Here is a 27,557-nt window from a genome sequence, read left to right as displayed (position 1 = left end):
TCAATGCGGCGTGGCATGGAAGCTATCAGCCTGTGGCACTGCTGAGGTGTTATGGAAGACCAGGATGCTTCAATAGCGGCCTTCAACTCTTCTGCATTGTTCGGTCTCATGTCTCTGATCTTTCTCTTGGCAATGCCCCATAGATTCTCTATGGGGTTCAGGTCAGGCGAGTTTGCTGGCCAATCAAGCACAGTAATCCCACGGTCATTGAACCAGGTTTTGGTGCTTTTGGCAGTGTAGGAAGGTGCCAAGTCCTGCTGGAAAATGAAGTCAGCATCCCCATAAAGCTCATCTGCGGAAGGAAGCATGAAGTGCTCCAAAATCACCTGGTAGACGGCTGCGTTGACCCTGGACTTAATGAAGCACAGTTGACCAACACCTGCAGATGACATGGCTCCCCAAATCAACACGGACTGAGGAAATTTCACACTGGACTTCAAGCATCTTGCAGTGTGTGCCTCTCCATTCTTCCTCCATACTCTGGGTCCTTGGTTTCCAAATGAGATGCAAAAGTTGCTCTCATCAGAAAAGAGGACTTTGGACCACTGAGCAACAGACCAGGTCTGTTTTTCTTTAGCCCAGGTAAGACGCTTCTGACGTTGTTTGTTTGTTGTTCAGGAGCGACTTGAAAAGAGGAATACGACATTTGAAGCCCATGTCTAGGATATGTCTGTGTGTGGTCGCTCTTGATGCACTGACTCCAGCCTCAGTCCACTCCTTGTGAAAGTCCCCAACACTTTTGAATGGCCTTTTCCTGAAAATCCTCTCCAGGCTGCGGTCATCTCTGCTGCTTGTGCACCTCTTTCTTCCACACTTTTCCCTTCCACAAAACTTTCTATTAATGTGCTTTGATACAGCACTTTGGGAACATCCAACTTCATTTGCAATTACCTTTTGAGGCTTTCCCTGCTTATGGAGGGTGTCAATGATGGTTTTCTGCACAACTGTCAGGTCAGCAGTTTTTCCCATGATTGTGATTCCTACTGAACCAGACTGAGAGACCATTTAAAGGCTCAGGAACCCTTTGCAGGTGTTATGGCTTAATTAGCTGATTAGAGTGGGACACTTTGAGCCGAGAAAATTGCACCTTTTCACAATATTCTAATTTTCTGAGATTGTGGATTTGGGGTTTTCATGAGCTGTAAGCCATAATCATCACAATTATGACAAATCACGGCTTGAACTATCTTGCATTGCATGTAATGAGTCTATCTCATATATTAGTTTCACCTTTTAAGTTGCATTACTGAAATAAATGAACTTTTGCACGATATTCTAATTTTTCGAGTTTCACCTGTATAGTAGATTGAAATTATATTAATTTCAGTGGTGTTACAAATATTTTCCAGCACACAAGTTATACATTTTTTAAAAACAATTGTGTATACCGGGGGATGTTTAATTGAAATTGGACTGCACAGCACTTTGTAAGTTTTTAGTATTGGTTTGGAGTGGGAACACTCGGTATTTTAGCACCTCAAGAAATGTGATGGGCAGTCAGAAAGGAAAAGTTGTGTAAATTCCATGATCTATACCATAGTTTGTAGACGCTATAACTTTCACACAAAGCAATAAATATACACTTATTGGGGTTTTTTCTAACCGCAAACATGTAGCAGAATACATTTTGGCCTAAATTTATGAGGAAATTGGAGTTTTTTGGATATTTTTTAAAATAACGCAGGGTTTTTTTAAATTGTTTATAGCACGAAAACTAAAAAGCGCACAGGTGATCAAATACCACTGAAAGAACGCTCTATTTGTGTGAAAAAAGGACATACATTTCATTTATGTACCGTATTGCATGACCACTCAATTGTCAGTTAAACTATTGCAGCGCAAAAAATGGTGCAATTTGCAGTATCTATAGTTTGTAGACGCTATAACTGTCACACAAAGCAATCAATATACACTTATTGGGACTGTTTTTTACCAAAAACATGTAGCAGAATGGCCTAAATTTATGATTGAGTTTACTATATATTTTTTTATAGCCAAAAGTAAAAAATATTGTTTTTCTTCAAAAAAAACTGGAAATAAAGCAGCACTCTTCAAAGTAATATATCTCTGGATAGTAATCTTACTGAGTGAACACAACTAATGAAATTAATATAACAAAATACATATAGCAGTACAATCAAATATAAATCAGTGCCAAATTTAAAAAAATCAGTGCAAAAAAAAAAAGTATATATAAACCAGTGTCCAACTGAAAGTCCTTAGTGCAAAAAATACACAGTGTGAGAAGTATATATAAATTGAAGAGTATATATAAAATGTATATAAAATAAATAAAAATAATAAATTATTAATACGTGATCCAATAAATCTTAAAAACTCTCATATAATGTGGAAAAACATGAAAAAAATCCACCACCAAATGAACTGAATTCACCCACCAAAGCTCCATGCTGTTAAGATTATAAACCAGCTAAATATGCTTGTGATCTGGGAGCAATAATCTGCAGCAGCACATATCAGCTGATGAGTAATCCTTCAACGAGTAATTGGCTCCTCATAGACTAATGCAGGCCATAGATGGGGAGAAAAACGGCCGATTTTTCGTCCGAAAATAAAACCGGCCGATTATCTTATCGTTAGTGGACGATTTTGTCGGCCGTTTTTCGTGTATTTTGGACTTTCAGATTATCGGTGATGTTGGAAAATTTTCGAAAAACGCCCGACTTTATCCTCATTGATGGTCAAAAACGAACGATCGTTTTCCGAAAAAGGATCACAAAGGTCACAAAATGACATCATTTCCCGTTATAGGTTACTCATTAATCGGCCGATTTTCGTAATAATTGGTGGTCAGGTAAGTTTTTTAGACCGACCGATAGTTCGTTAATCGGCCGAAAATCTGCCGTTTTTCTCCCCATCTATGGCCTGCATTAGTCTGGCCATACACTATACAATTTTCTTACAAATTTCTGTCCAATTTCCTTTAGATTTACCTTCAACTATGTAGCGCAAGGGCCCGCCTAAGTGGACAGAATTAAAGTGTTGTTTAGGTTTGACCTCCTATTATATGGTTTTTGGTAAATCTAAAGCAAAAATCTCTAGAATATTGTATAATGTATGGCCAGCCTTAGAGAACTTTCACCTTCACATAGTACTTGCTTCTCATATAACCAGGATTGTACATGTAGAAAGAAGAAAAGGATTCCACATAGTGTAAAACCATAAAAGGCTTTATTCAATGCAAACCATATTAAAACCACTCACATATATCTGTGTCACAGCCAACATAAGCATCACAGGCATTAAAAAAAAAAAAATCACTTTGACAGGTACTGCTCGGTATAGGCAGATAGCAGCAGCTCACCAATACTGTTGGGGATGTCATGTCCAAAGTCCCGCCCTATGCATTTCGTCATCTGACGTCCTACAGGAGCAAACCTAGCTCTATTTGTGAAAAAAGGATGTAAATTTAGTTTGCGTACAGCATTGCATGACCGTGCAATTACCAGCTGAAATAGTGCAGCGCCGAATAGCGAAAAAAAAGTCCTGGTGAGGTGAGCTCTGACTGGACTCTCCCCGCCCGTGGCACCGCAATTACCTGGGGTGAGCTCCGGCTGGACTCTCCCCGCCCGTGGCGCCGCTATTACCTGGGGTGAGCTCCGGCTGGACTCTCCCCGCCCGTGGCGCCGCTATTACCTGGGGTGAGCTCCAGCTGGACTCTCCCCGCCCGTGGCGCCGCTACTACCTGGGATGAGCTCCGGCTGGACTCTCCCCGCCTGTGGCGCCGCTACTACCAGGGGTGAGCTCCGCTGGACTCTCCCCGCCCGTGGCGCCGCTACTACCTGGGGTGAGCTCTGATTGGACTCTCCCCACCGCTATTACCTGAGGTGCGCTCTGATTAGACACTCCCCACCCATGGCGCCGCTACTACCTGGGGTGAGCTCTGATTGGACTCTCCCCACCGCTATTACCTGAGGTGCACTCTGATTAGACACTCCCCACCCATAGCGCCGCTATTACCTGGGGTGAGCTCTGATTGGACTCTCCCCACCCATGGCACCGCTATTACCTGGGGTGAGCTCTGATTGGACTCTCCCCACCCATGGCACCGCTATTACCTGGGGTGAGCTCTGATTGGACTCTCCCCACCCATGGCACCGCTATTACCTGGGGTGAGCTCTGATTGGACTCTCCCCACACATGGCACCGCTATTACCTGGGGTGAGCTCTGATTGGACTCTCCACACCCATGGCGCTGCCATTACTAACATGTTCTCCAAAGGTTCATGAGACATCCAACTACTGGGACACAAAAGACACCTACTTGTCTCTGTCAGCCCAATACCTCAAATGACTCCAGCTGTCTCCCGCTCAATGCATGCACTTCCGGACAGCCGCCATTTTCTTGAAGACTGCCGCACACCTGACAGAACACCGCTGTACACCACAGTGCGAAGCATGCCGGGACTGGTAGTGTGGAGGCAGCGCTGGTCATGTGACGGATGGGGGGCGGGGATACGTTTGTCACTCATGTAATTCAGGGCAAAGGCCGGCTGTGTCATTTGCAGAGGTGAGAGCGGAGAGATGAACCCGGACCTGAGCAGAGAGAGGGCCACTGCCTCCTTCAGCCCGGAGACCATCACTAATATCCTGGATGGGTGTCCGGAGAGGACCCGGAGGAGGAGGGAGATAGGTGAGTACAGTGTGCATGGAGGAGGAATACACCTGTGTTTACAGGGGGAGGGGACCTCATACAAAGGTGTAATATTGTACACAGTCTGCATGGAGGAGGAATACACCTGTGTGTACAGGGGGAGGGGATCTCATACGCAGGTGTAATACTGTACACAGGCTGCATGGAGGAGGAATACACCTGTGTGTACAGGGGGAGGGGATCTCATACACAGGTGTAATACTGTACACAGGCTGCATGGAGGAAGAATACACTTGTGTGTACAGGAAGAGGGGGAGGGAACCTCATACACAGGTGTAATATTGTACACAGTCTGCATGGAGGAGGAATACACCTGTGTGTACAGGGGGAGGGGATCTCATATGCAGGTGGAATACTGTACACAGGCTGCATGGAGGAGGAATACACCTGTGTGTACAGGGGGAGGGGATCTCATACACAGGTGTAATACTGTACACAGGCTGCATGGAGGAAGAATACACTTGTGTGTACAGGAAGAGGGGGAGGGAACCTCATACACAGGTGGAATACTGTACACAGGCTGCATGGAGGAGGAATACACCTGTGTGTATAGGGGGAGGGGATCTCATATGCAGGTGTAATACTGTACACAGGCTGCATGGAGGAGGAATACACCTGTGTGTACAGGGGGAGGGGACCTCATACACAGGGCTATGTATGTACAGTGGATATAAAAAGTCTACACACCCCTGTGAAAATGTCAGGTTTCTGCGATGATAAATAATTTCAGAACTTTTTCCACCTTTATTGTGACCTATAAACTGTACAACTCGGTTGAAAAACAAACTGAAATCTTTTAGGGGGGGAAGTAAACATAAACAACTAAAATAATGTCAGAATTAAGCAATCACATTCAAAATCATGTTAAATAGGAGTTAGTACACACCTGCCATCATTTTAAAGTGCCTCTGATTAACCCCAAATAAATTTCAGCTGTTCTAGCAGGTCTTTTCTGACATTTTCTTAGTCGCATCCTACAGCAAAAGCCATGGTCCGCAGAGAGCTTCCAAAGCATCAGAGGGATCTCATTGTTAAAAGGTATCAGTCAGGAGAAGGGTACAAAAGAATTTCCAAGGCATTAGATATACCATGGAACACAGTCATCATCAAGTGGAGAAAATATGGCGGAACATTGACATTACCAAGAACTGGACGTCCCTCCAAAATTGATGAAAAGACGAGGAGAAAACTGGTCTCGGAGGTTGCCAAAAGGCCTACAGCAACATTAAAGGAGCTGCAGGAATATCTGGCAAGTACTGGCTGTGTGGTACATGTGACAACAATCTTCCGTATTCTTCATATGTCTGGGCTATGGGGTAGAGTGGCAAGATGGAAGCCTTTTTTATGTAGAAAAACATCCAAGCCCGGCTAAATTTAGCAAAAACACATCTGAAGTCTCCCAAAAGCATGTGGGAAAATGTGTTATGGTCTGATGAAACCAAGGTTGAACTTTTTGACCATAATTCCAAAAGATATGTTTGTTGCAAAAACAACACTGCACATCACCAAAAGAACACCATACCCACAGTGAAGCATGGTGGTGGCAGCATCATGCTTTGGGGCTGGTTTTCTTCAGCTGGAACTGGGGCCTTAGTCAATGTAGAGGGAATTATGAACGGTTCCAAATACCAGTCAATATTGGCACAAAACCTTCAGGCTTCTGCTAGAAAGCTGAACATGAAGAGGAACTCCTCTTTCAGCATGACAATGACCCAAAGCATATATCCAAAAAACAAAGGAATGGCTTCACCAGAAGAAGATGAAAGTTCTGGAATGGCCCTTCCAGAGCCCAGACCTGAATCCAAATGAAAATCTGTGGGGTGATCTGAAGAGGGCTGTGCACAGGAGATGCCCTCGCAATCTGACAGATTTGGAGTGTTTTTGCAAGGAAGAGTGGGCAAATATTGCCAAGACAAGATGTACCATGCTGATAGACTCATACCCAAAAAGACTGAGTGCTGGAATAAAAATAAAAAGGTGCATCAACACTGTATTAACTCTTGTGGAGCTGTCTTCATACCCCAGTGTGTTTAATGACTCAGAATTTAGACCATAGGTGCCGGTTACTTGCATTACACCACTTTGAGCAACTTCAAATGAGGTGGGAACAAAGTTTCAGAGGTTTACTTGGAAAAGTGCAAAATGAACATCTCCGTCCAAGTCCAACCTGCAAAAGCAGAATTATTCCTACATCCCGACTCCTAACTCAGGCTATGTGCTGCCCCAGTATGCCTGCAAAATGTAGAGCTCATGTAAAGACAGGAGTCCATCAGTGACATTTCCAGTAGCTGGTATCTTCAGGGGAGAACCCCAGGTGCAGAGGACCTTCTACATTACAGCAGTAATGTACTTTTAAAAGTAGCAGTGACATCATCACTTTGCAATACATAGCTTGTGCTGAGAGCAGAGCTGTGGCATGGACCCAGTAAGCTCAACCCTCTACAGGCTGCCTGCAGAAAACTACAGGAGGGGGTGGAGACAAGACCAGTCACCTTGCTCAAGGAGAGAGAGCTGCAGTGACTGGTCCTACTACCCCACCCCATCCCCTTTTTTTTTTTTTTTTTTTTTTTTATAGGAAATGTCTGCACAGAGGTAAAGTTTCATACTGGATTACTGCACAGATCTGCAATAAATACACAAAGCACACCAATATTCAAGGAAGAAAACACATGATTCCTGTATTTAGACATTTGCTTATTCCAGAGTTCAGCTTTACATCTGAAGTACACCTTGTCACATGAGGATGTAAGACTTTGCTCCCAGACACGTTAATACATGACTTCATTTAGTAACTTGTACTGAAAGGCATACAGAACTCTGTGAACGAATGAGGTGGATGTGTGGGCGGAGCCCCACACAGCCACGCTGTTTTAAAAAATTGACAGGTAGTATATGGAACGTCTCCCTGTACTGCTATCACAGGGAGGGGTGGAGGATCAGGCAGCAGTGGGAACGTGTTACATGCTCCACTCATTTTCAGGGTGAACCTAACCTTTAAGGCATCCTATTCATTTGAATGAGCTGCATCGGAGCGCTCCACAAAAGTTGCATGTTTCGATTCTGCACATCTGTCAGTATGGTAGGATTCAGAACCCAGCCTTGAAGCCCAACTGAACTTTTGTTTCAAATTGGCTAAATATATTTCAGGCTGTGGCTACTTTGTAAAGAAAATAAACTGCGAGGGTTAGTTCACAACAGTCCCAGCACATATTACTTCAGTTCACACTAATACTGGAGAGTGCGAATCTGGTGCAGCTGTGCATGGCAGCCAAGCAGCTTCTAACATCAGCTTGTTCAATGTAAGCGTTGACAATAAAACCTGGAAGCTGATTGGCTACGATGCACAGCTGCACCAGATTTGCACTCTCCAGTTTTAGCCCCTTAGCATTGGTGTGAACGGCACAAAGGTAGCACTATAATGCATTGCTAAATGCATGGAGGCGAATCACATAGAATTAAATAGAACTTTAACAGTGCACCACAGCACGTGAGAGTGTGAGTGCCCACTGGTGTCCGTGACCCCCAAGACTTTGCACACCTTTTTATTTATGCATCTGGAGTGTATTTAGATGATTTAAAGTGATAATAAATGCCAATGAAAAAAAAAATGTATTCTCCAAATACGGGAAGGTTTCTTCACAGTAAGAGCTGTAAAAATGTGGAATAGACTCCCTCAAGAGTCTGGCCAGCTCAGTGGATTGCTTTAAAAAAGGCCTGGATTGTTTCCTAGTTACACAGAATATAACTGGATATAACATTTATAGGTAAAGTTGATCCAGGGAATATCCGATTGCCTCTCGGGAGATCAGGAAGGAATGTTTTCCCCTGCAAGAGCAAAATTGGATCATGCTTTGCTGGGTTTTTTGCCTTCCTTTGGATTAACTGTGTATAGGTTTATAACGTGTTTTTTTTTTTTTTTTTTTTTTTTTTTTTTTTTTTTTTTTACGGTTGAACTGAATGGACATTTTGTCTTTTTTGCAGCCAGACTAACACATACTTGCCTGCTCTGTGCAGTTCTCTTGCACAGACAGCCCCAATCTTCCTCTTCTCGTGTCCCCCGCCAGCACTCCTGACCCCTTCATCCAGCCAAGTGCCCCCACAGCAAGCAGCTTGATGTGGAGGCTCACCCCTGAGCCACTGCTCTGCATTTCCATTCACACACAGAGCTGTGCCTCGACCCTGGCTCAGGTAAATATTGGGGGGGGGGCTGCTGCACACAAAGAATGCATGATGGCAAAATACATTGAGCCTCTACAACCACTTTAAACTGAAAGTTCAATTGGGCTTTAAAGTGTATGTAAGCTATAACACTACATTTCTTTTATTTGCTCCCTTTTATTCTGTTACATATACAGATGAAAAGGTTTTATTTTAACTGGTTGGTTGATCCTGCCAGATATCTTGAGCGCCGATAACTTCCCCTGCTTTCTGCCTCCGTAGACCGTTATCAGTTAGCATTGTTCCTAGCCACATTCCTTGACTCCCAACACTTCGGTGTTCTAAAGTCCTAGCGCACTTCCTTCTTAGAGTGACAACCTTTCTCCTCCGAGATGCAGTAGGGTTGTCACCCTAGGACAGGAAGTGTGTTCCTGGAAGAATCACCAGGTGAAAACCACCAAGAAATAAGTGTGAACACACAAAACTATTGCAGCCACCCCATCCATGAACCAGTAGAATGCAAACTATCATATTTTGCTCTTGGGTTTAGATACTTTTTAAATTTGAATATTTCTTTAGGTAGCCTGCCCATAGTGTGTGTGGAGTTCATTTATGTATTCTTCTTGCTTCTTTTAGAGAGTCTTGTGATCAACGACCCAAGCTTCCAGAATGAGGACCCTAATTTCTTGTCCCGCAGTGAGCGGTATGAGCTGGCCATCAAGAAGAGTTCTCAGATGGTTAAGAAGATGAGAGACCATGGCATATCCGACCCTGAGGAGATCTATTGGTTCAAGAGGTGGGCTCTCCACATACTTTCTCTTTCCTGAATATTTATATGGAGATGGTAGGCTAACTCTATTCTCACTGCAGATGAGCGAAATTTTTACTAAAAACACACAGAGAGGTCTGTGCCAGATTTTATATTTCACAGTGCTACTTAAAGAACAATAGCAGGTATGGCATTTTTTACATAGTTCTATGGGAGCAGATTGGACCAATGTAACAATGCATATGCCATACTTGTGGGATCGCTCACGGCTATTGCACACTGCTACTTCAGTGATCTCTACTAGCTTCTGTGCCCTCTGCTGACTAGCTGGTCTGCTGCAAAATGAACATGGGAGGCCAGCCGCTCAGCACAGGCTCTATTCAGAGATTGAGTTACATTTTTATTATACAGAATTTATATGGTGATACCAGTTTGTGCTCTGATTGGACGAGGTGGAGAGTTAGGGCGATGACAATATGGTTCTAAACGCTGCATGCACGCACTGTGTGCAAAGGGCTGCAGCTGTACTCTGTCATGGACCACTACTGTTACCATGTAACCACATGTCTGTTACATGTGAGTAGAGCCTCTGACTGACCCTGGGTGCAGCCGGTATGTGTCCAGGCTTGGCATTTCTGAGAAGTTCTGGCTGCTGCTACTCAGCCAGTTTTTTTATATGGTCAAAGCACAGAGCAAACTATCTGCACCGTGTGAATGTAGTCTAATGCATGGAAAAAAGAATCCGCTTTAATCTACTAATAGATGGAGAAATCCTATTGAGCTCTACAATGGAGGGGTCCTGGGTTAGAAAGATGCTGGACATATGCAGAATGATATATTTATGCCAAACTAAAATGAATGTCCGCAACCTTGTAGTGCCACCTGTTGGGGACCTTTTGTCACTATGGGTTCCATAAATATCGCATTAAAACAGGCCTGTTTAACAATGATATGTTGGGGACCTTCGTCACTCTGGGTTCCATAAGTATCGCATTAAAACAAGCCTGTTTTATTAACAATGATATGTTGGGGACCTTTGTCACTATGGGTTCCATAAGTATCACATTAAAAAAATCCATGACATTGGGAGTGCCCTTCTTCATCAGACAGTGCTGTCATACAGGGACATGCTTAAGCATGCACATGAAAACCTCACCTATCATACTTTCTTGATTTGTATAGAAACTTACAGGTTGCATTACTGTTGGGAAGGACACATGGATCTTTAAAGGTATATTCTGACGTCTTATTGGGGTAGATTTACTAAAACTGGAGCACTCAGAATGTGGTGCAGCTGTGCATAGTAACCAATCTGCTTCTAACTTCATCTTGTTCAATTAAGGTTTGACAAAAAAAAGTTGGAATCTGATTGGTTTCTATGCACAGCTACACCAGATTTTGCACTCTACAGATTTAGTAAATCAACCCAAGTATGCCCATTCTCCTCCGGGAGGGTTCAGTTTGTCTCTGGTTAGATGACAAGGTTACTTTAAATATGCAGACAAACCATGCCAACCAATCAGCAGTTCTTATTTGCTTCTCTGACTGTAATACTGAAAACTGCATGCTATGTGGGTCATCTTTGCCCTTTGTACTAAACTATGGAATTTAACTTCTAGTGCCAGAGTTAAGTGTTACACAAAAAATTCTACTTCTCAGTATATCTGGGTAGCATCCTTGAATAAATTGGTTAGTTTACAGAGGTGTATCACTTTTTTTTTTTTTTTTTTTTTTTTACCCCCTTTAATTTTATTTTGTGCCCTGATGATCAGTGTACATGTCCCCTCTGCGGAAAGCCGATTACTGGCTGTCACGCTGACAGCTCGAGAGGAGAGAAATGCCAATAACCGCCATTCCCTGTTTACATGTGATCAGCTGTGATTGGACACAGCTGATCACATGACCGAGCCGACATCTTCGGCTCTTTCCGTGATCGGTGATCCGCTGTGTCCGAGGGACACAGCGCACCGCCGATCGCCGCGCTGCACGCTCCCTGAGCCACGCATGCGCAGTGAGAATGGGAGGATGTCATATTATGTCATTCCTCCCAGAACGAGAGAACCACCTTGCACCTGTCATATTACTATATGGCGGGCGGGAGGTGGCTAAAAATGTCTCTAAATCTTGTAATTCTTTGGTTGTTTAGCTTAAACTATGTGTTGGGATCTCCCCAAAATGGCTCAATAACCCAATAAATAACCTCAAGAACCCCATGTCACTGCAGAGCAGATGTATGAAAATCCTCCAACATTTTCTGCATCCATCTTGCCATCAATTTATACTCAGTCCCTGTGGCTTACGCACCCCAACAACAGCAGTGATCCATCTCCATGCTTCACAGCAGGGATGGTGTGCATTGTTGACTTATCTCTATTCATAGCCTTAGAGCAGGGGTCTCCAAACTATGGTCCTCCAGCTGTTGAAGTACTACAAGTCCCATCATGCCTCTGGGAGTCTTGCCTGTGGCTGTCAGTTTTGCAAGGCCTGGACTTGCAGTTCCTCAACACCTGGAGGGCCATAGTTTGGAGACCCCTGCCTTAGAGCTTTGTGACCAAAGTTCTGTTTTGGTCTCCTCACTGATTTTTGTTCTAAAAATATTGGGGCTTCTCCAGGTGGAGTTTAGTGTATTGTGTTTGGGCTGTTTTGTGCAGTAAAATGGCTAACATTTTTCAAATTCTGCAAGGTGTATTTAAACTTTTGAGCAGAACTGTATTATGTTTGGGGAACAAAAGCCATATATTGCGGCATACATACATATTGTTATCTGTATACATTTTTTTTAATCTAGTTAGAAGGTCGGCCATGGTTCATGTGAAGTGTGTAGAGTTTGGAGTTTGTGCACACTAACACCTTTCTTCACATCAAAATCTAATCTCTTGAGCAGATAGTCATATAAACTGACTTCAGGCTAAGGCCACATGCAGACGGCAATGCACTTTACTCCTTCTATGTGAGTAGGTTGGGAAGCTCTCCTTTTTATGTTGTTCTCAACCCCAAATGACTTATAAGATCTCACACAGTCTAGTAAAACTGGGTTTTTATTACTTTACTCAAATATATGATTTAAAGGACACTTTTCATACTGATGTAGTTTAAAATAAATTGATCTAGTTCAACCAATACAAAGGGGGGAAAAAAGACAACCTTTCCTGAGTGATGCATGACTTTTCTTTCTGCAGATTCCTGGTTATCACGCCAGCCCTCCAGCTTTATTAATCTGGTGCAGAACAAGTGTTCTAAATGGGACCTTTGAGCCAAGTTTCTCAAACTTGTCAGCTCAGCAAGACTCCAGAAGCCAGCACATAATCCAAGTCCCACTAATATGTAGCATTTCAGAATAAAAAAGTCTATTTTTTCACAGCAAATTGACTGCTTGCTGCCATATAAAGCTGAGTCCTTCACAATCTAAGCATTCATTTGATTGTTTGGATGAAAATTGGGCTATGCAGGGCTTTCTTGGGGTAGGTGATAAGCTTGTTGAAAAACTTTCTATAAAGAAGCTGAACAGATGTCTCACAAACCATTGTTCTCAATGAGGCCACTATCAACCTAAAAAATATAAGTCCTGGAGAAAATGGGAATGAAGTGCTGGTCACAGATCTTAAGTCAGTGGGGGGAAATTATTTGAGACTGATGGCTTGGATTCAGCAGTTCTTTCACAAAATGTGGGCCCTAAAAGGAAGGGGCACCTCAAATTGAGAAATTTATAAAAAAAAACATCAAAAGCATCAAAACAATGGGGGGGATTTACTAAAACTGGGGCATGCAAAATTCGGTGCAGCTCTGCATCGGCGTTGGACTCCCAAGGCCTTGTTTTGCACTCTCATTCTGTAGTGCGTGTGGCCTTTTAAATTTGTGTGGACAAACAATGCTTTACCCAGATATTACACACTACATGTGCATTTGTTATTTAATTTATAATACGCATTGTGTGTTGCAGAGCCTGTGGTGTCCTGCCATGAACACTTTGACTTCATGCACACTGGGCAAAAAAAAAGCAAATGCCGATTTTACAGGCTAAAAAAATATGCCAGCCTATGTGGCCATGCACACATAGGCATTTACTGGCGTATTAAAAGAGGAGTGTTTTGGACAGGTAGGCTCTTGGTTTGGCTTGCCTGAGAACAAACCCCTGCTATGAGTGTGCCCCTTATAATTGCTGCTTCTGGGGAGGTCCTTGCGGAATTTGTGACAATTACAGACTGTTTTTCTTCCTCTGATAAGGGATTGTACACCTCAAGGGTGACTTACACTGCTGACAAACTCTACTCCTATCTCTTGAACGTTGACTTCCCTGTACTGACTTCTGCGTATAGAGACTGTTTGGATTCTCCCATCAATTTGAAAGAAGTGCAGCTATTTCCTCTCTGCAATCCGGAAAGACCCCAGGACCAGATGGTCCTGTAGAATTTTATAAGACCGATGTAGTGGACTTGGCTCCCGATTACATACTATACTAGTGCACTCGTTGAGTCTGTCACTCTTCTGAAGCGGTGATAGTGGTAGTCCCCAAGCTTGGTACAAATCTGGATTTGTGTTCTTCATATCACCCCATCTCGCTGCTGAATGTTGATGCTAAGCTGCTTACAAAAATCCTGGCCCGCCATTTGAATTTAGTAATCACAGCCGTGGTACATCCAGGTCAATCAGGGTTTATGCCTGGTAGGGGTGCTAGCATTAATATTAGATTCTTGTTTACACATATAGATCTCGCAACCGAGGATACTCCGGGTTTGGTTGCTTCTCTTGATGCTGAGAAAGTGTTTGATTCGTTGAATGGGGGTATTTGTGGAGGGAGTTGGAATCTTTTCGCTTTGGCCTTAATTTCATGGCTGAAGCTGTTGTATCATAGCCTGGTAGCTAGAGTGCAAGTTAATGGAGTGCTCTCTGCTTCTTTCCCTTGCATGGGGGGGGGCACCACCTTTTCCCCCTCACATCCCCCTTTTGGGGTAATCCTCAGTTGTAACATTTTTTTCACATATCAGATCCCTAGGTCTGGGTTGCCAAAGACATTGTCACCTTAAAACATATTAGAATTGATGGGAGAATATCTTAAATCGCAGTACTGCAAGACAAGTTTGGTCTACCGAACACCATGTATGTCCAATATCTACAGCTGAGATACGTGACTCTGGCTCAATTTCCTAACACAATTGTACTCCAGCTGCATATGGTAGAGAGCTTACTGACCTTGAAGGTGATGGGAAAACAGTTATCTTCCCTTTTATCTTCACCTTTTGGTGGCGCACACCTTCTCTTCCATCAAAACCTTTGGCAAATGGAGAACTGATATCCCTGAGGTCACTGACGATGACTGGGAAGACTGCATAGGTCCCTATGTCACAAATATGATCTCTGCAAGGGACAGATTTATACAGCTAGAATTCCTGCATAGGGTTTATTACACCCTGCAGAGGCTAGCAGCCATCTACCCCTTACTTAGTCCTCTTTGTACACGCCATCATTTCTCTCTTGGTACCTTTTTAGCTCCTATTGGGAGTTGGTGCTTGATGCCCTGAGGGCCTTGTCTGACTGCCCTATACAGCTTGATCCAAAACTAGTGCTATTCGGCAGTATGGAAGACATAGAATCTGATATATTTTAAGTTGTCTGTTCTTTGCACTTTATTATGCCAGAAGGAAAATACTTTTAAAATGGAAACCATCTACCCCACCCACGATGGATAGTTGGAAGTCTGTACTAAATGCGGTTTTACTGTTCTATAGAACCTACAAGAGTAGAAACTGTCCAAAAAAATTTGACAAAATATATGGTCAGCCTGGATTGATGCATACAGAACAAATGTAAATGAGGATGTCTAATTATGGAAGATTGGTATAGCAGTTTTTGTGATGCCTTTTTTACCCCGACACTACCTATCTCCCCCCGCCCTTTTGTTGTTTTTTTTTTTTTTTTTTCTTTGCCCCCCTCGTTTTTATTTTATTTTTTATTTTTTTCTTTTCTCCTTCTGTTTTCCCGGGTGCCAAACATGGCAACAAATAAATTAATGAAATGCCCATTGTTCAAAAGTCTGCATACCCTTAGTTCTTAATACTGTGTATTGCCCCCTTTAGCATCAATGACAGTGTGCAGTATATTGCAATAGGTGTCTGAGGCCCCGGATTCTTGCAGGTGCTATATCTGCCCATTTGTCTTGGCAAAATGCCTCCAGGTCATGCAAAGTCTTTGGTCATCTTGCATGAACTGCACATTTGAGATCTCTTCAGAGTGGCTTGATGCTATTAAGGTCAGGAGACTGAGATGGTCACTCCAGAACCTTCACCTTTTTCTGCTGTAACCACTGGAGGGTCAACTTGGCCTTGTGCTTAGGGTCATTGTTGTGCTGGAAAGTCCAAAAGCATCCCATGCCAAGCTTTCGTGCAGAAGAATGCAAATTGGCTGCCAGTATTTTCTGATAACATGCTGCATTCATCTTGCCATCAATTTTCACAAGATTCCTAGTGCCTTTAGAGCTCACACACCCTCAAAACTTCACTGAGCCACCACCATGCCCCAGAGCAGGGTGATATTCTTGTCACCTAATCCTTCTTGCCCCCTCTAAACATAGCGCTTATGGTTGTGACCATAAAGCTCTATTTTGGTCTCATCACACTAGATTACAGTGTGCCAGAAGCTGTGAGGGATGTCAAGATGTTGTCGGGCATATTGTATCTGGGCTTTTTTGTGGCATTGGTGCAGTAAAGGCTTCTTTCTGGCAACTCATCCATGCAGCTCATTTGTGTCCAAGTATCATTGTATGGCGCTCCTTGAAACAACCACACTCCCCTTTTTTTTTTCCCCTCCAGAGCAGCCTGTATTTCTCCTGAGGTTAGCTGTGGATTTTTCTTTGTATCCCGAACAATTCCTCTGCCAGTTGTGGCTGCAGTCTTTCTTGGTCTGCCTGACCATGGCTTGGTATCGAGATCCCTAAATTTATCATTTCTTAATAAGTGATTGAACAATACTAACTGGCATATTTAAGGCTTTGGCTATTTTTTTTTATATACAGTACTTTTCCATCTTTATAAAGTTCCATCACTGTATTACATAGGTCTTTTGACAGTTCTTTTCTGCTCCCCATGGCTCAGTATCTAGCCTGCTCAGTACTTCCACACCAGAGCCAACAAACTCATTGACAATTTCTACTCGCATACTAACTGCAATTTAAAAAGCCACAGATGTGGGGAATTGAACCTTTCATTGCCATTTTAACCTGTGTGTCACCTTGTGTGTCTATACCAAGGTCAAACATTCCAGGGTATGTAAACTTTTGATTCATTTGGGTGATTTCTGTTATGATTTAAAAAGGAGCTAAACAACTATGTGATCATAAATGGCTTCTTATCACTATCCTTAAATAAAAGAAGACAGTTTTTTTGTTTGTTTTTTTACGTGATCAGTTTTCTTTTCAATATTCATGCCAAAATTTCTGCCAGGGTACGCAAACGTTTGAGCACAACTGTGCTTCCAATGCTGTCCTTTCCTAAAAAATGTTAGTTGCCTGGCTGTCATGCTGATTCTCTAAATTCAGTGCCTTGTAAGTTACTGACTCAGAACAGGTATGCATATCAGGAGTTCTGAGCTTGGCCATTAATTGCTTGCCGACTGCCACATGTATGAGTAGAGTGGCTCTCTTGCACTGGATCACTTATCTAATACGTGATCTAGCTCTTTGGATAGGGGGCACACATGCCCACTGCTACGGCTGTGCTGTGATTACTCATGGCACAAGCCAATCAGCGGGTTCCAGCCAATAATCGATGGCCGGAACCCACTGATCAGTGAAGAGGATGACAGGGCAGAGCTCTGTGATTGTAAACAACACAGAGCTTTGTCCTGATGGTGAGGATGAGCCGGTCTTTGTTTCCCTGCAAAGCTGTTGGGCACATAGTTAACTCTTTGATTGCATATAGATATTAACCCCTTCCCAGCCAGTTTCATTAGTACAGTGTCCATGTACATGATCACTGTATTGGTGTTTACTGGTTCCCACAATTTCTCAAGTGTCTGTTAGTATGGCGGGCAATCTGACACTATCACGCTCCCGCTATAGGTTGCTGATCACCACCATTACTAGTATGAAATATAAATAAATAGAAAATGCCAGTATTCATACCATAGTTTGTAGATATATACACTTGCTGTTATCTTTGGTTAAAAAAAAGTAGCGGAATACATTTTGACATATATTTTATAAAGAAATTAGATTTTTTTTTTAAATTTATTTTCTTATTGGATATATTTTTAAAGCCGAAAGTAAAACATATTATTTTTATTATTGTTTAAAATATTGTATTTGTTAGTATTTATATAGTAAAAAAATTAAAAACCCAGTGGTGATCAAATACCACCAAAAGAAAGCTCTATATGTGTGAAAATATTTATATAAATATAATTTGTGTATAGTGTTGCATGACCGCGCACCTGTCAGTTAAAGTACCACAGTGCCAAATAGCAAAAATGGCATGGTCAGGAAGGGGGTAAAATCTTCCAGAGGGCAAATGGTTAAATGTTTCCTTGGTCTGTGTTTAAAGATATGGAATCCAGGGGAGCAATATGACAGCCAGGCATCTGTCATTTAAAAAAAAAAAAAGTGGACAGGGTTGACATTAAGTTGACTACTTGGCTGTGTGTTGTCACTGACTCACAAAAGCATACATTAAGTGGAAGTCGGTGAAAACTTGGAAATGAAGCAAAGCCATGAACGTGACAGCCAAGTAACTAATATTTTATATATTTATTTACTGATCTAGGCAGTGATCCCCCTCCTCCTCCTTTCTGTGGTGTCACGTAGCCTGATTGTAGTATGATCACATTTACTGACTGAACTCTACACACACTACCCTTCTGTGCTACATCTATTGCAGATATTAGACTTCACCTGTGCCCTAGTATTCAGTCTCTGGCTGTGTTTACTGTCACCTACCAGAATGATAGAACCTGGACGCTGTGCCCAGGAGTGCATGGTACAGACGGCTGCACAGCTCCACCCAGCACAAAGGGTGAAGATCACAATGGTTTGTTTATAGGCAAGATAATTTATTACAATTTCAGCGGCTGGCCTGCATTGTGCTGGGAGAGAATACGATGACTTTCAGCATGATACGTTTACCAACATAAGGCCTTTTCCCTTAGAGTATGTTGACAGAGTTCTTGGGACATTTGCCATGCAAAGGATGATCAATGTAGGATTACTTATTTACTGGTTTCAAGAGTTTTTTTTGTTTTGTTTGTATTTTGTTTTATGATGGAGAATACGTGCTGGTACTCCCTCCATCACCTCTTAAAGTGGAATTTCAGTCAGAAATTTAAGACCTGCTAGATTACTCCAGGCTGGCCCTTTCTGCAGATATAGCGATGTATACAATTAAAAATAAGTGCCTATACCATTTAAAATCCAATAATGCACCGTCTTCTCCTGCGCACATACTCGGTTGCTCCATATTTTTTGGCACTGTGCCGAAAATGTAGACGATGATCTGCTGACAGCCTAAAGATTTACTGCTGCTCAGTGGCTCTAGGCTTCAGGAAAATAACAGCCTACAGCAAGAAGAAATAGGAACAATGCTGGAGGCAGTTTGCAGCACACATTCATTTTGGTAGCATAATTTTATTTATTTCAGGTACTTGTATAGCGCCGTCAATTTACGCAGCGCTTTGCATATATATTGTACATTCACCTTAGTTCCTAACCCTCAAAGGGGCATACAATCTAAGGTCCCTAACTCGCATTCATACGTGTACTAGGGCCAGTTTAGACAGGAGCCAATTTACCTACCAGCATGTCTTTGAAGTGTGGGAAGAAACTGGAATACCTGTAGGAAACTCACGCAGGCACAGGGAGAACATGCAAACTCCAGGCAAGTGGTGCCATGGTTGGGATTCAAACCAACGACCTATTATTAGTATGGAATTTGTGTTCCTTGCTAAAGAACATTATTTTTTTATCAAGTTTTGGGTAATGTTCTGGTTTTAAAGGCCCCATTCACAGCTGAGCATCTTGTAGCATAAAACATAAAGCTCCAAAACTCTCAACAAAAGCTCTTGTAATCACATATGAGCATTCAAGCACATGTAGCTCTATGCCTGGCACGCCAAAAGCTACAGTACATAGAGTATTTTTGAGGCAGATTTCAGCGTTTTGGCTATAGACTGCAATGGGAATGTCTTTAAAGTGATTCTAAAGGTTGTAATTTAAAAAAAAAAAAAAAAAAATGAACATGGTATAATTACCTGCTCTGTGCAATGGTTTTGCACAGAACAGCTCTGATGAACATCATTTTGGTTCTCCTACCAGCGGTCCTGGCTCCTCAAACCCCCCCATCCCCTGCCAAATGCCTCTTGTCATGGGAGACCTCGAGCAGGCACACTCCTGTGAATGGACATTGCTGTGACTCATGCACATCACTGGATCGACATGGGGCTCAGGTAAGTATAACGGGGCTGGGGGAGCTGCTCCCAAAAGTTTTTTTTTTTTTTTTGTGTTTTTTTTTTCTCTGTTAATGTGGAGAATGCCTTAAGGTAAAAAACCTTCTGCCTTTTAAAGACACTTGCCTGCCGCCCCATAGCAGACGTACTGCTACAAGTCAGCTTCGCTGTGCAAAATCACATAAATATAGGTGATCTTGCATTTCGTGCTGCTGATCGTGCTACTATTGGCTCCTAAGGATGTTCATCACTGGGACCTGGCCAGCACTCGGTGACCATCGGCGAAGCTGAGAGGGGAGAGATCTGTGTGTAAACGACACAGATCTCTCTCCTGTCAGCATGGACGTCCTGCTTTCTATCGCTGCACAGTAGAGAGATAGAAGCAGCAGGTCCGCTTAGGGAGTGTTTTTATTGTGTGCTGTGTACCGTTTTACTAACACACAGTTAACCCTTTGATCACCCCAGATGTTAACCTGTTCCTGCCCAGTGTCATTAGTATAGTGTCCGTGCTTTTTATTAGCACTGAGAACTGTATTGGTGTCACTGGAGATGTCAGTGGCAGTCAGTTCTCACCCAGTGTGAGAATGCCTGCTATAAGTTGCTGATGGCCGCCATACTAGTATAAAAAATACATAAAAATTCTACTGTGTATATATACCACCATTTGAAGATGCTATAACTTTTCACGTAAACCAATTCATATGCACTTATTGGGATTTTTTTTTTTTCCAATAGCAAAGACATGTAGCAGAATACATTTTGGCCTAAATTTATGAAGAATTTTTTTTATGGATAGGTTTTATAGCCAAAAGTTAAAAAAAATATATATATAAAATTTTATTACTTTTTTTTTTTTTTTTCTTTAAATTGTCAGTATTTTTCTGTTTTTATAGCACAAGAAATAAAAACTGCAGAGGTGATCAAATACCACTGAAAGTAAGCTCTATTTGTGGGGGAAAAAAAGGACCTAAATTTCATTTATGTACAGCGTTGCATGACTGCGCAATTGTCAGTTAAAGTAACACAGCGCTGTATCACAAACAAATGACCTGGTCAGGAAAGGGGGTAAATCTTCTGGAGGCCAAGAGGTTAACCACCCAAATCAAGTGGTTTTGAACTTTTTTGGGCTAGATTCTGCCATAATTTAGGTTCTATGCATATTCTAGCTTGGTTTCATGGTGAATAGACAAAATTTTATATACCTTTTTTTTTTTTTTCTTTTTTTCTTTTTTTTTTCTTTAGTCTGTTACCATAGGAAGTGTTTTTGTCTTGTAAAATGTTTTGTACTATAGCTCTGCTGGGTAATAGGCTTCTTTGGATTATCATGCATACCTATAATTGCTGCTGTCACTTGTAGACAGAAAAGGCAGAAGAGGAAATCTTTTACTAACATTTGATTTTTTGCCCCGTTCACACAGACTGAATTTACATGCACTTTCACTGGGAATAGCTATACAAATTCTTTATGAATAAACCCCCGTGTGTGATTTTTTTTTTTTTTTTTTTTTTTTTTTTTAATAATGGACATGTACTGCCAGTATTCTATGAAAGAATAGAAATGTTCACTGCTAGATTGATAATGTAGAATAATTCCCCAAAATGTTACTATTTAGGTAAATTAATTTAAAACTGTTTAAGATATTGTTGCTGTGTATGTTTTTTTAATATCTTTTGGTTTGAATAGCAGTTGTGGAGTGTAAAAACTTTTGGTGGGAAGTGGTTAATGATATTCTGTCGATAAAATGTTGTCTTCTCCATCATTCTTGGCTTTCTAATTGTCCTAGTGTCTTTCTTTTAGCACATTTATGAGCTTCAAAACGGATTCCTGAACCCTACAATTTCAGCATGTTTGTCAATCTACTATCAAAGCAGTGCGATTCACAGCGAAAGAAGTGGTTGCCTCTTGCCTATAGTGTGCAAGCCACTGGCACTTATGCCCAAACCAAGCTTGGCCATGGCTAGTGTTGGAAGGATGGCAATGATGGGTATCAGGGTTTCATGGAACCTTAGGATTCCTCCAGAGGTTTCTAGGGGTTGAGCAATTTCTGACTCTCAGATAAGTTCCCACTGATACCATTTGATCTTTTTAGATATCTGTAAGGGTGTAATTCTTCCCAAAGCCCAAAAGTGTAAGGGGCATTCTCCCCACTGACCATCACACTAATGTATCATGAGTTGTAGATATAGTAATTATTAGCAGGGGTTTCCTGAGACTGGAAAGTTATTTTAAGGGTTCCTCTGTGTTGAAAAGATTGAGAGGCTAGAGTACAGTATAGAGCAGGGGTCTCCAAACTTTTTTAAACAAAGGGCCAGTTTACTGGCTGTCAGACTTTATGGGGGCCAGACCATGGCCATTGGGAGTAGAAATTGTCCTGAGTCATTGGGAGTAAACCATGCATCTTTGACATTAGGGGAGGAATAGCGCCCTATTCTTGGTGTAAGTTGGAGAAATAGTGATCGGTTATTGGTGTCAATGGGAAGAATAATGCCCCGTGGTTTGTTTCAGTGAGAGGAATAGTCACTGTTGTTGATATCAGTAGCAGGAATTATGCCCCCTTGTTGGTGTTAGCGGGAGGAATAGTGTCTTGTATCAGTGGGAGAAAAAGTGCCCCAAGGGCAAGCAAGCCCCTGGGCCATAGTTTGGAGACCACTGGTATAGAACATAAGGGTGTGGTATCCAAGGCTAGACAGTTGTCTTGATAAACTGGCAGTCTACCCAAAATTGATATGAAAGTTTTTATTAGATAATGGAGACTTCAATCCCAATTTGTAGTTTTATTCAGGTGTTAAAAATAAAATCACAGTGCAAATAATAAGAAAAGTAACCTTTTCTTTGGCTCACTATTGGTTTCTTTTATAAAGTACCTTGGCTGAAAAGTCTGTTCATGGTAGTAGTCTTTATTAATATTACAGTGGGGTGGTGGGTGTGTAAACTTGCCCTTGGGTTCTGATTTGTTCCTCTGGCTTTTGTCTGGAATCGGGATGGGAATCGCAAAATGCTACCATTTTTTAATACTGAAGTGGCTGTTGGGCCTTAGGGGAAGTGACATTGATCTTACACCAGTCTGCTGGCAATCGGGGCTTGAAGCTGAAGGGTCTGGGAAGTGTTTGGATCTCTAGGGCTCACATGCTTTTCCTGAGTTTGACATGCATCTAAAGCACCTGTAAACACAGGTTGGCTACATTTCATTTAACTGTAAATGAGCAGTATACATGGCAGTTTTGTATGACATGACTTGCATTGTGCTGTGTTTCTATGGATGCAGCATGTCCTACTGAGATGTGTTTGAACTGCAGGAAAAGCAGGTCAAATACAGCCTTATGTAGTCAAATGTTTGCATTTGAACAGAACGCCCATCAACATCAGGATTTAAAATTGTGATCTAATGTGAAATTGCTGGACATGTGCATGTGGGGGGGCATGGAAGCTGTGGGAGGACACCAGCCTTTTTGGGTGATCTGGCTTTGCAAGCCTCCTGGGCTCTGCAGGGAAAAAATAAATATACTTCAAAACATTTTGTCTTGAGTTTACTTGTGTTAGTACTAGTCTGAGGAAGTCTTCATAGGGACTAGCGCCCCCTATCTCTCCATTAGAAGTATGTTCCTATACCTGAGTTTAGGCAATGGAGTCACCTTCTTAACAAGGGGCTATATATTTACATTTTGGTTGCAGGGGTGAACATTTCCTTTCAGGTTTATTACAACAGTATAGCAATTGTATGAACATTTTTTTTTATTTTAAATGACAGTATTGTCAGTGAAACCCCTTTGTGGGGCAGTACACATGTACAGAGTTCATTAATTTCCCAGAATATCTTATACTTTTTCAAATAAGTAGTTGTAACCTTTTAGCCTGTCCATATAAAATTTAAGTTTGCTTCTTCTTTTAGGTTGCCCTCACACTGAGCACAATTCAACTTAAATGTGCCCGAGTTCAGTTGCTCTTCCCTACTCCCCCCAACTGGTGATACACACACTGGGCTATAAGCAAGTGTTCCCAGACACATTTACATCATCACCTTCGCCAAGCAGACCACAGTGATGCCTGCTTCCATGCTCAGTGATCCATGGAATGCTCTGTGCTTGAGCATGGTTTGCACTCCCACTGAAGGAAACCAGACCACAAGTGAACCATTCCCAAAATGACTTCTTCCAAGTGGTTCTGGGCGTGGTATGCTTAATCGTATTGGGGCTTGGTTTAGAGCACTCGCCGTACACCAACAGTCAGACAAAGGAGATCAACCCGAGTTGGTCTTGTTTAAAACTGCCACTGTGGGTACATCCCTAAATAACTCTCACATACTGCCGCTTTAACGTGAAGCAATATAATTGTGCACTGCTAGAGTGAGACTGTATTAGTGAGAATGTAGAATTGTCCAATATTTTATTAATCAAGTATATGATGCGATTTTAATGTTTTTTTTTCGACTTTGTAATTTTTTTTTCCATACCCATGTCATTACTAGTATGAATAGGAGCTGTGAAGAGCATAAGCAGTTTGTGGGAACTGGTTAATGGTGACATCCAGTATATACAACAGTCTTGTCTTCATCTCCATAATTCTTAGCATTTGATCTATCTGTGTCTTTCCTCTAGAACATGTCTGGGCTCCAAGACAGATCCCTTGTCCTTACACTTTAGCATGTTCACCGACATCCTGAAAAACCAGTGCAGTGACACGCAGCGTAAGAAGTGGTTGCCTCTTGCCAATAGTCTACAAGCCATTGGCACTTATGCCCAAACCGAACTTGGCCATGGTTAGTGTTTGTGTTGGAAGGCTGGCACTGATGGGTATTATGGGAGTACCAGGGAGACCTGCAGCTCTATTAAATCTGTACTTAGCACTGAGTTCAGTGTAGCACATGCGGCTGTGGTAGCTGCAACCAGGCAGGTGCCATTGTTTTTGTTTTTTTCTAAAGGGTCATTTCACCCATATTATTATTTATTTATTTTTTTTCTAGTAGATAACAGAGACCCAAAGACCAGTTAGCTTTTATTTGCATCAGTTTAACAAAATACAACTTTTCAGTGTCTTGCTTTTGTGTGTCACAACTACAGTGGGGCAATTGGAATTACTTGCTGTCCCTGCAATACAGTCCAACTAGGCAGCCAGAATCTGAATTGATCCATTTGGCTCAGTGCTCTCATTTAGGACCATTGTTTAGGGTTGCTTGGCAGGGATACAAACTGCCCGCCAAGCCCCATGTTACAACTGTAGCATGAACAGAACCAGAAGCTCTTCTCTTGGACAAAAGAGATGTTATCCCAACAGTTTAGGCAGATAATCTGAATGATGAACATTGAGTTTAACAATTTTCATCTACTGACCTAAAGAGATCCTGCCACCAACTTAAAAAATGCAGGCAAAATCACAGAAAAGTCAAATTTTGTTTTTTATTTTTTTTAATGTTTACTTGCAGTATTTTTATATTTATTTTGCATAGCATTTTTTTACTTTTTAGGGTGTTTGACAGGAAAGGGCAAATTCCTAGCACAGCCCCCTCCTTTGTTTGCCATAGCGCTCTCCTCTTCTGGAAGTGGCTATATATTGTCTGTGCTGGCCCAGCTTCTCTGCCCCTCCCTTCACCATTCTGCATAACGTTTTGTGTAGCCTCTAGGGGACCAGTAAAGAGGAATACTATATCTGTCTGCTAGGGCTACTGGCGACAGCATCTCCTTAAATTAAGTTGCTTCAGCAGATACAGAAATAAGTGATGGTATACTGCTAGTATACTGACACTGCTGTTGACCCATGTCTAAATCCATCATCACCTCCTTTCTTATTGCATGTCTAAACCTAACATGAGAACCTGTCACTGACCTAACCACACATCAGTGTATCTCTGCTGTTTTAACTATCTATCTACAAAGAAGGAATCATTCCTTACAACAATATCTGAATTATGTGTATTTTCTAATGCTAGAGACCGTGGTATAACCACAGCAGTCCACGTGATTGCTATGGGGCCTGGGATAGGAGGAGGGTCCCATTAAGGGGGCCATTAAAGTGACTGTAAACCCTTACCTTGTAAAACAACCCATTCAGTTTAAGATGAAAACGAAAGGCATAACATTTGTGTATAGATATTCAAGAAAGGTATTTAATAAATGATCACATTCCCCGTTCTCAGCTGCACAGAGAGGCAAGGGAGGAGAAACAGCAGGGCATTGATCTTCCCAGTGATAGGCTGTGTAGGGGGGGCATATCACACCGCATAGGAATTTCACAGGAACCGCACCTCAGTCCTGCACAATTCACATGCGCTTCAGCATGGTGTAATTTGAGTACATTCATTTTTAAGTCTAAGTTCACAGTAATTTGGTGCTGGAAATGCAGTGATCCATGCATGTTTCCTGCACCGTATTCCAGTCTTACTGCCCTTGCAATGTGCTGTGGGTGTAAGTACAAAGGTAATGACACCCCAAACACAGGTCGCAGTGTAAACCGAGGCTGAATTGGCTCAAATCGCATTGCATCACGCCGTGACGTGCATTCATCTTTTTTGGAGCCGCACCACAATCCGATCGCATGCTTGTTTTGTACTGGTGCAGGCAAATGCACTGTATTTGCAGCCTGTGTTTGGGATGACATTAACTTTTTTTGTATTGACTCCCACATCAGATTGCAGGGGCAGTGTGATTGGAATGCGGTGTGGGAAAATCTTACAGATTGCAGAGTTTTCTAGACTGTATTAGTGTGAACGGCTTAAGGCGTTAGTGCAGACGTGTGGCATCCCTTGCCAGCCATCAGAAAAGTGATATATGCAGTGGATTGCTTTTCAGTGGGCCATTGACAGGCAGCTGTGAGGCAATATGTCACTGCCTGTTTTAGGCCTGAAAATGGCAAACCACCACGTTGCAACCTTTTGCGGCACAGCCCTATTCACTTGAATAGGGCACATTCAGCAGCAGTACTGCCCTCTGAAGCAATAGGGGGTGTACAGCCTTGAGCGACTGCTTTGTCTTTCTCTAGCTGAGTAGTCTAGGGGGCAGTAAAGCTTCAGCTCAACCACCTGTTTTTTACCACCCCCTGACTGCCCATGTGAATAAGCCCTAACAGTGCATGGTGCTTTGACTGCCAGCTAGGCTATGATAGATTAAATAACCTTCATTAATTTCATGCTTGCACTATTTGTTATGAAGTCTTCAAGCACAATACCCTGAGCCATCAATTGCAGGAGAGAACTAGGAATGTGTACCTGTGCGCTTTCCTAATTTTATTTATTTATATCAGGTACTTATATAGCGCTGTCAATTTACGGAACGCTTTTTATATATATATATATATATATATATATATATATATATATATATATATATATATATATAGAACATTCACATCAATCCCTCACCCTCAAGGTGTGTACAATCTAAGGTCCCTAACTCACATTCATACATACACCTATTAGGGCCAATTTAGACAGGATCCAATTCACCTACCAGCATGTCTTTGGAGTGTGGGAGGAAACCGGAGCACCCGGAGGAAACCCACGCAAGCATAGGGAGAACATGCAAACTCCATGCAGG

General features: G+C 42.1%; 2 protein-coding genes across 4 annotated transcripts in view; one reads left to right on the top strand and one right to left on the bottom strand.

The window, feature by feature from the left end:
- The window catches only part of TEN1 (TEN1 subunit of CST complex), a 32,345-nt gene extending 27,944 nt beyond the window's left edge, over positions 1–4,401 (bottom strand). Inside the window, exon 1 of one of the 2 annotated variants that reach the window (XM_089690666.1) lies at positions 4,307–4,401. The gene's annotated coding sequence lies outside the window, so the exon portion shown is untranslated. Of the gene's footprint in view, positions 1–4,285 lie in introns of both variants that reach the window. The other variant, XM_089690667.1, reaches the window with a different exon arrangement.
- Positions 4,402–4,452: 51 nt separating this feature from the next.
- Positions 4,453–27,557, top strand: part of ACOX1 (acyl-CoA oxidase 1) — a 47,569-nt gene continuing 24,464 nt past the window's right edge. Inside the window, exons 1-3 of one of the 2 annotated variants that reach the window (XM_089690665.1) lie at positions 4,453–4,654; positions 9,470–9,629; positions 24,627–24,787. In XM_089690665.1, the coding sequence (XP_089546791.1) occupies positions 4,546–4,654; positions 9,470–9,629; positions 24,627–24,787 (430 nt within the window). In that variant the 5' untranslated portion in view covers positions 4,453–4,545. The remainder of the gene's footprint in view (positions 4,655–9,469; positions 9,630–24,626; positions 24,788–27,557) is intronic. The other variant, XM_089690664.1, reaches the window with a different exon arrangement.

The sequence above is a fragment of the Staurois parvus genome, unplaced genomic scaffold (assembly GCF_062004578.1).
Source record: "Staurois parvus isolate SC_StPar_1 unplaced genomic scaffold, SC_StPar_1.0 ptg000538l, whole genome shotgun sequence".
In the NCBI taxonomy this organism is placed as follows: domain Eukaryota; kingdom Metazoa; phylum Chordata; class Amphibia; order Anura; family Ranidae; genus Staurois; species Staurois parvus.
Note: the sequence above shows the minus strand (reverse complement) of the source record. Positions and strands in the feature narration are given on the sequence as shown.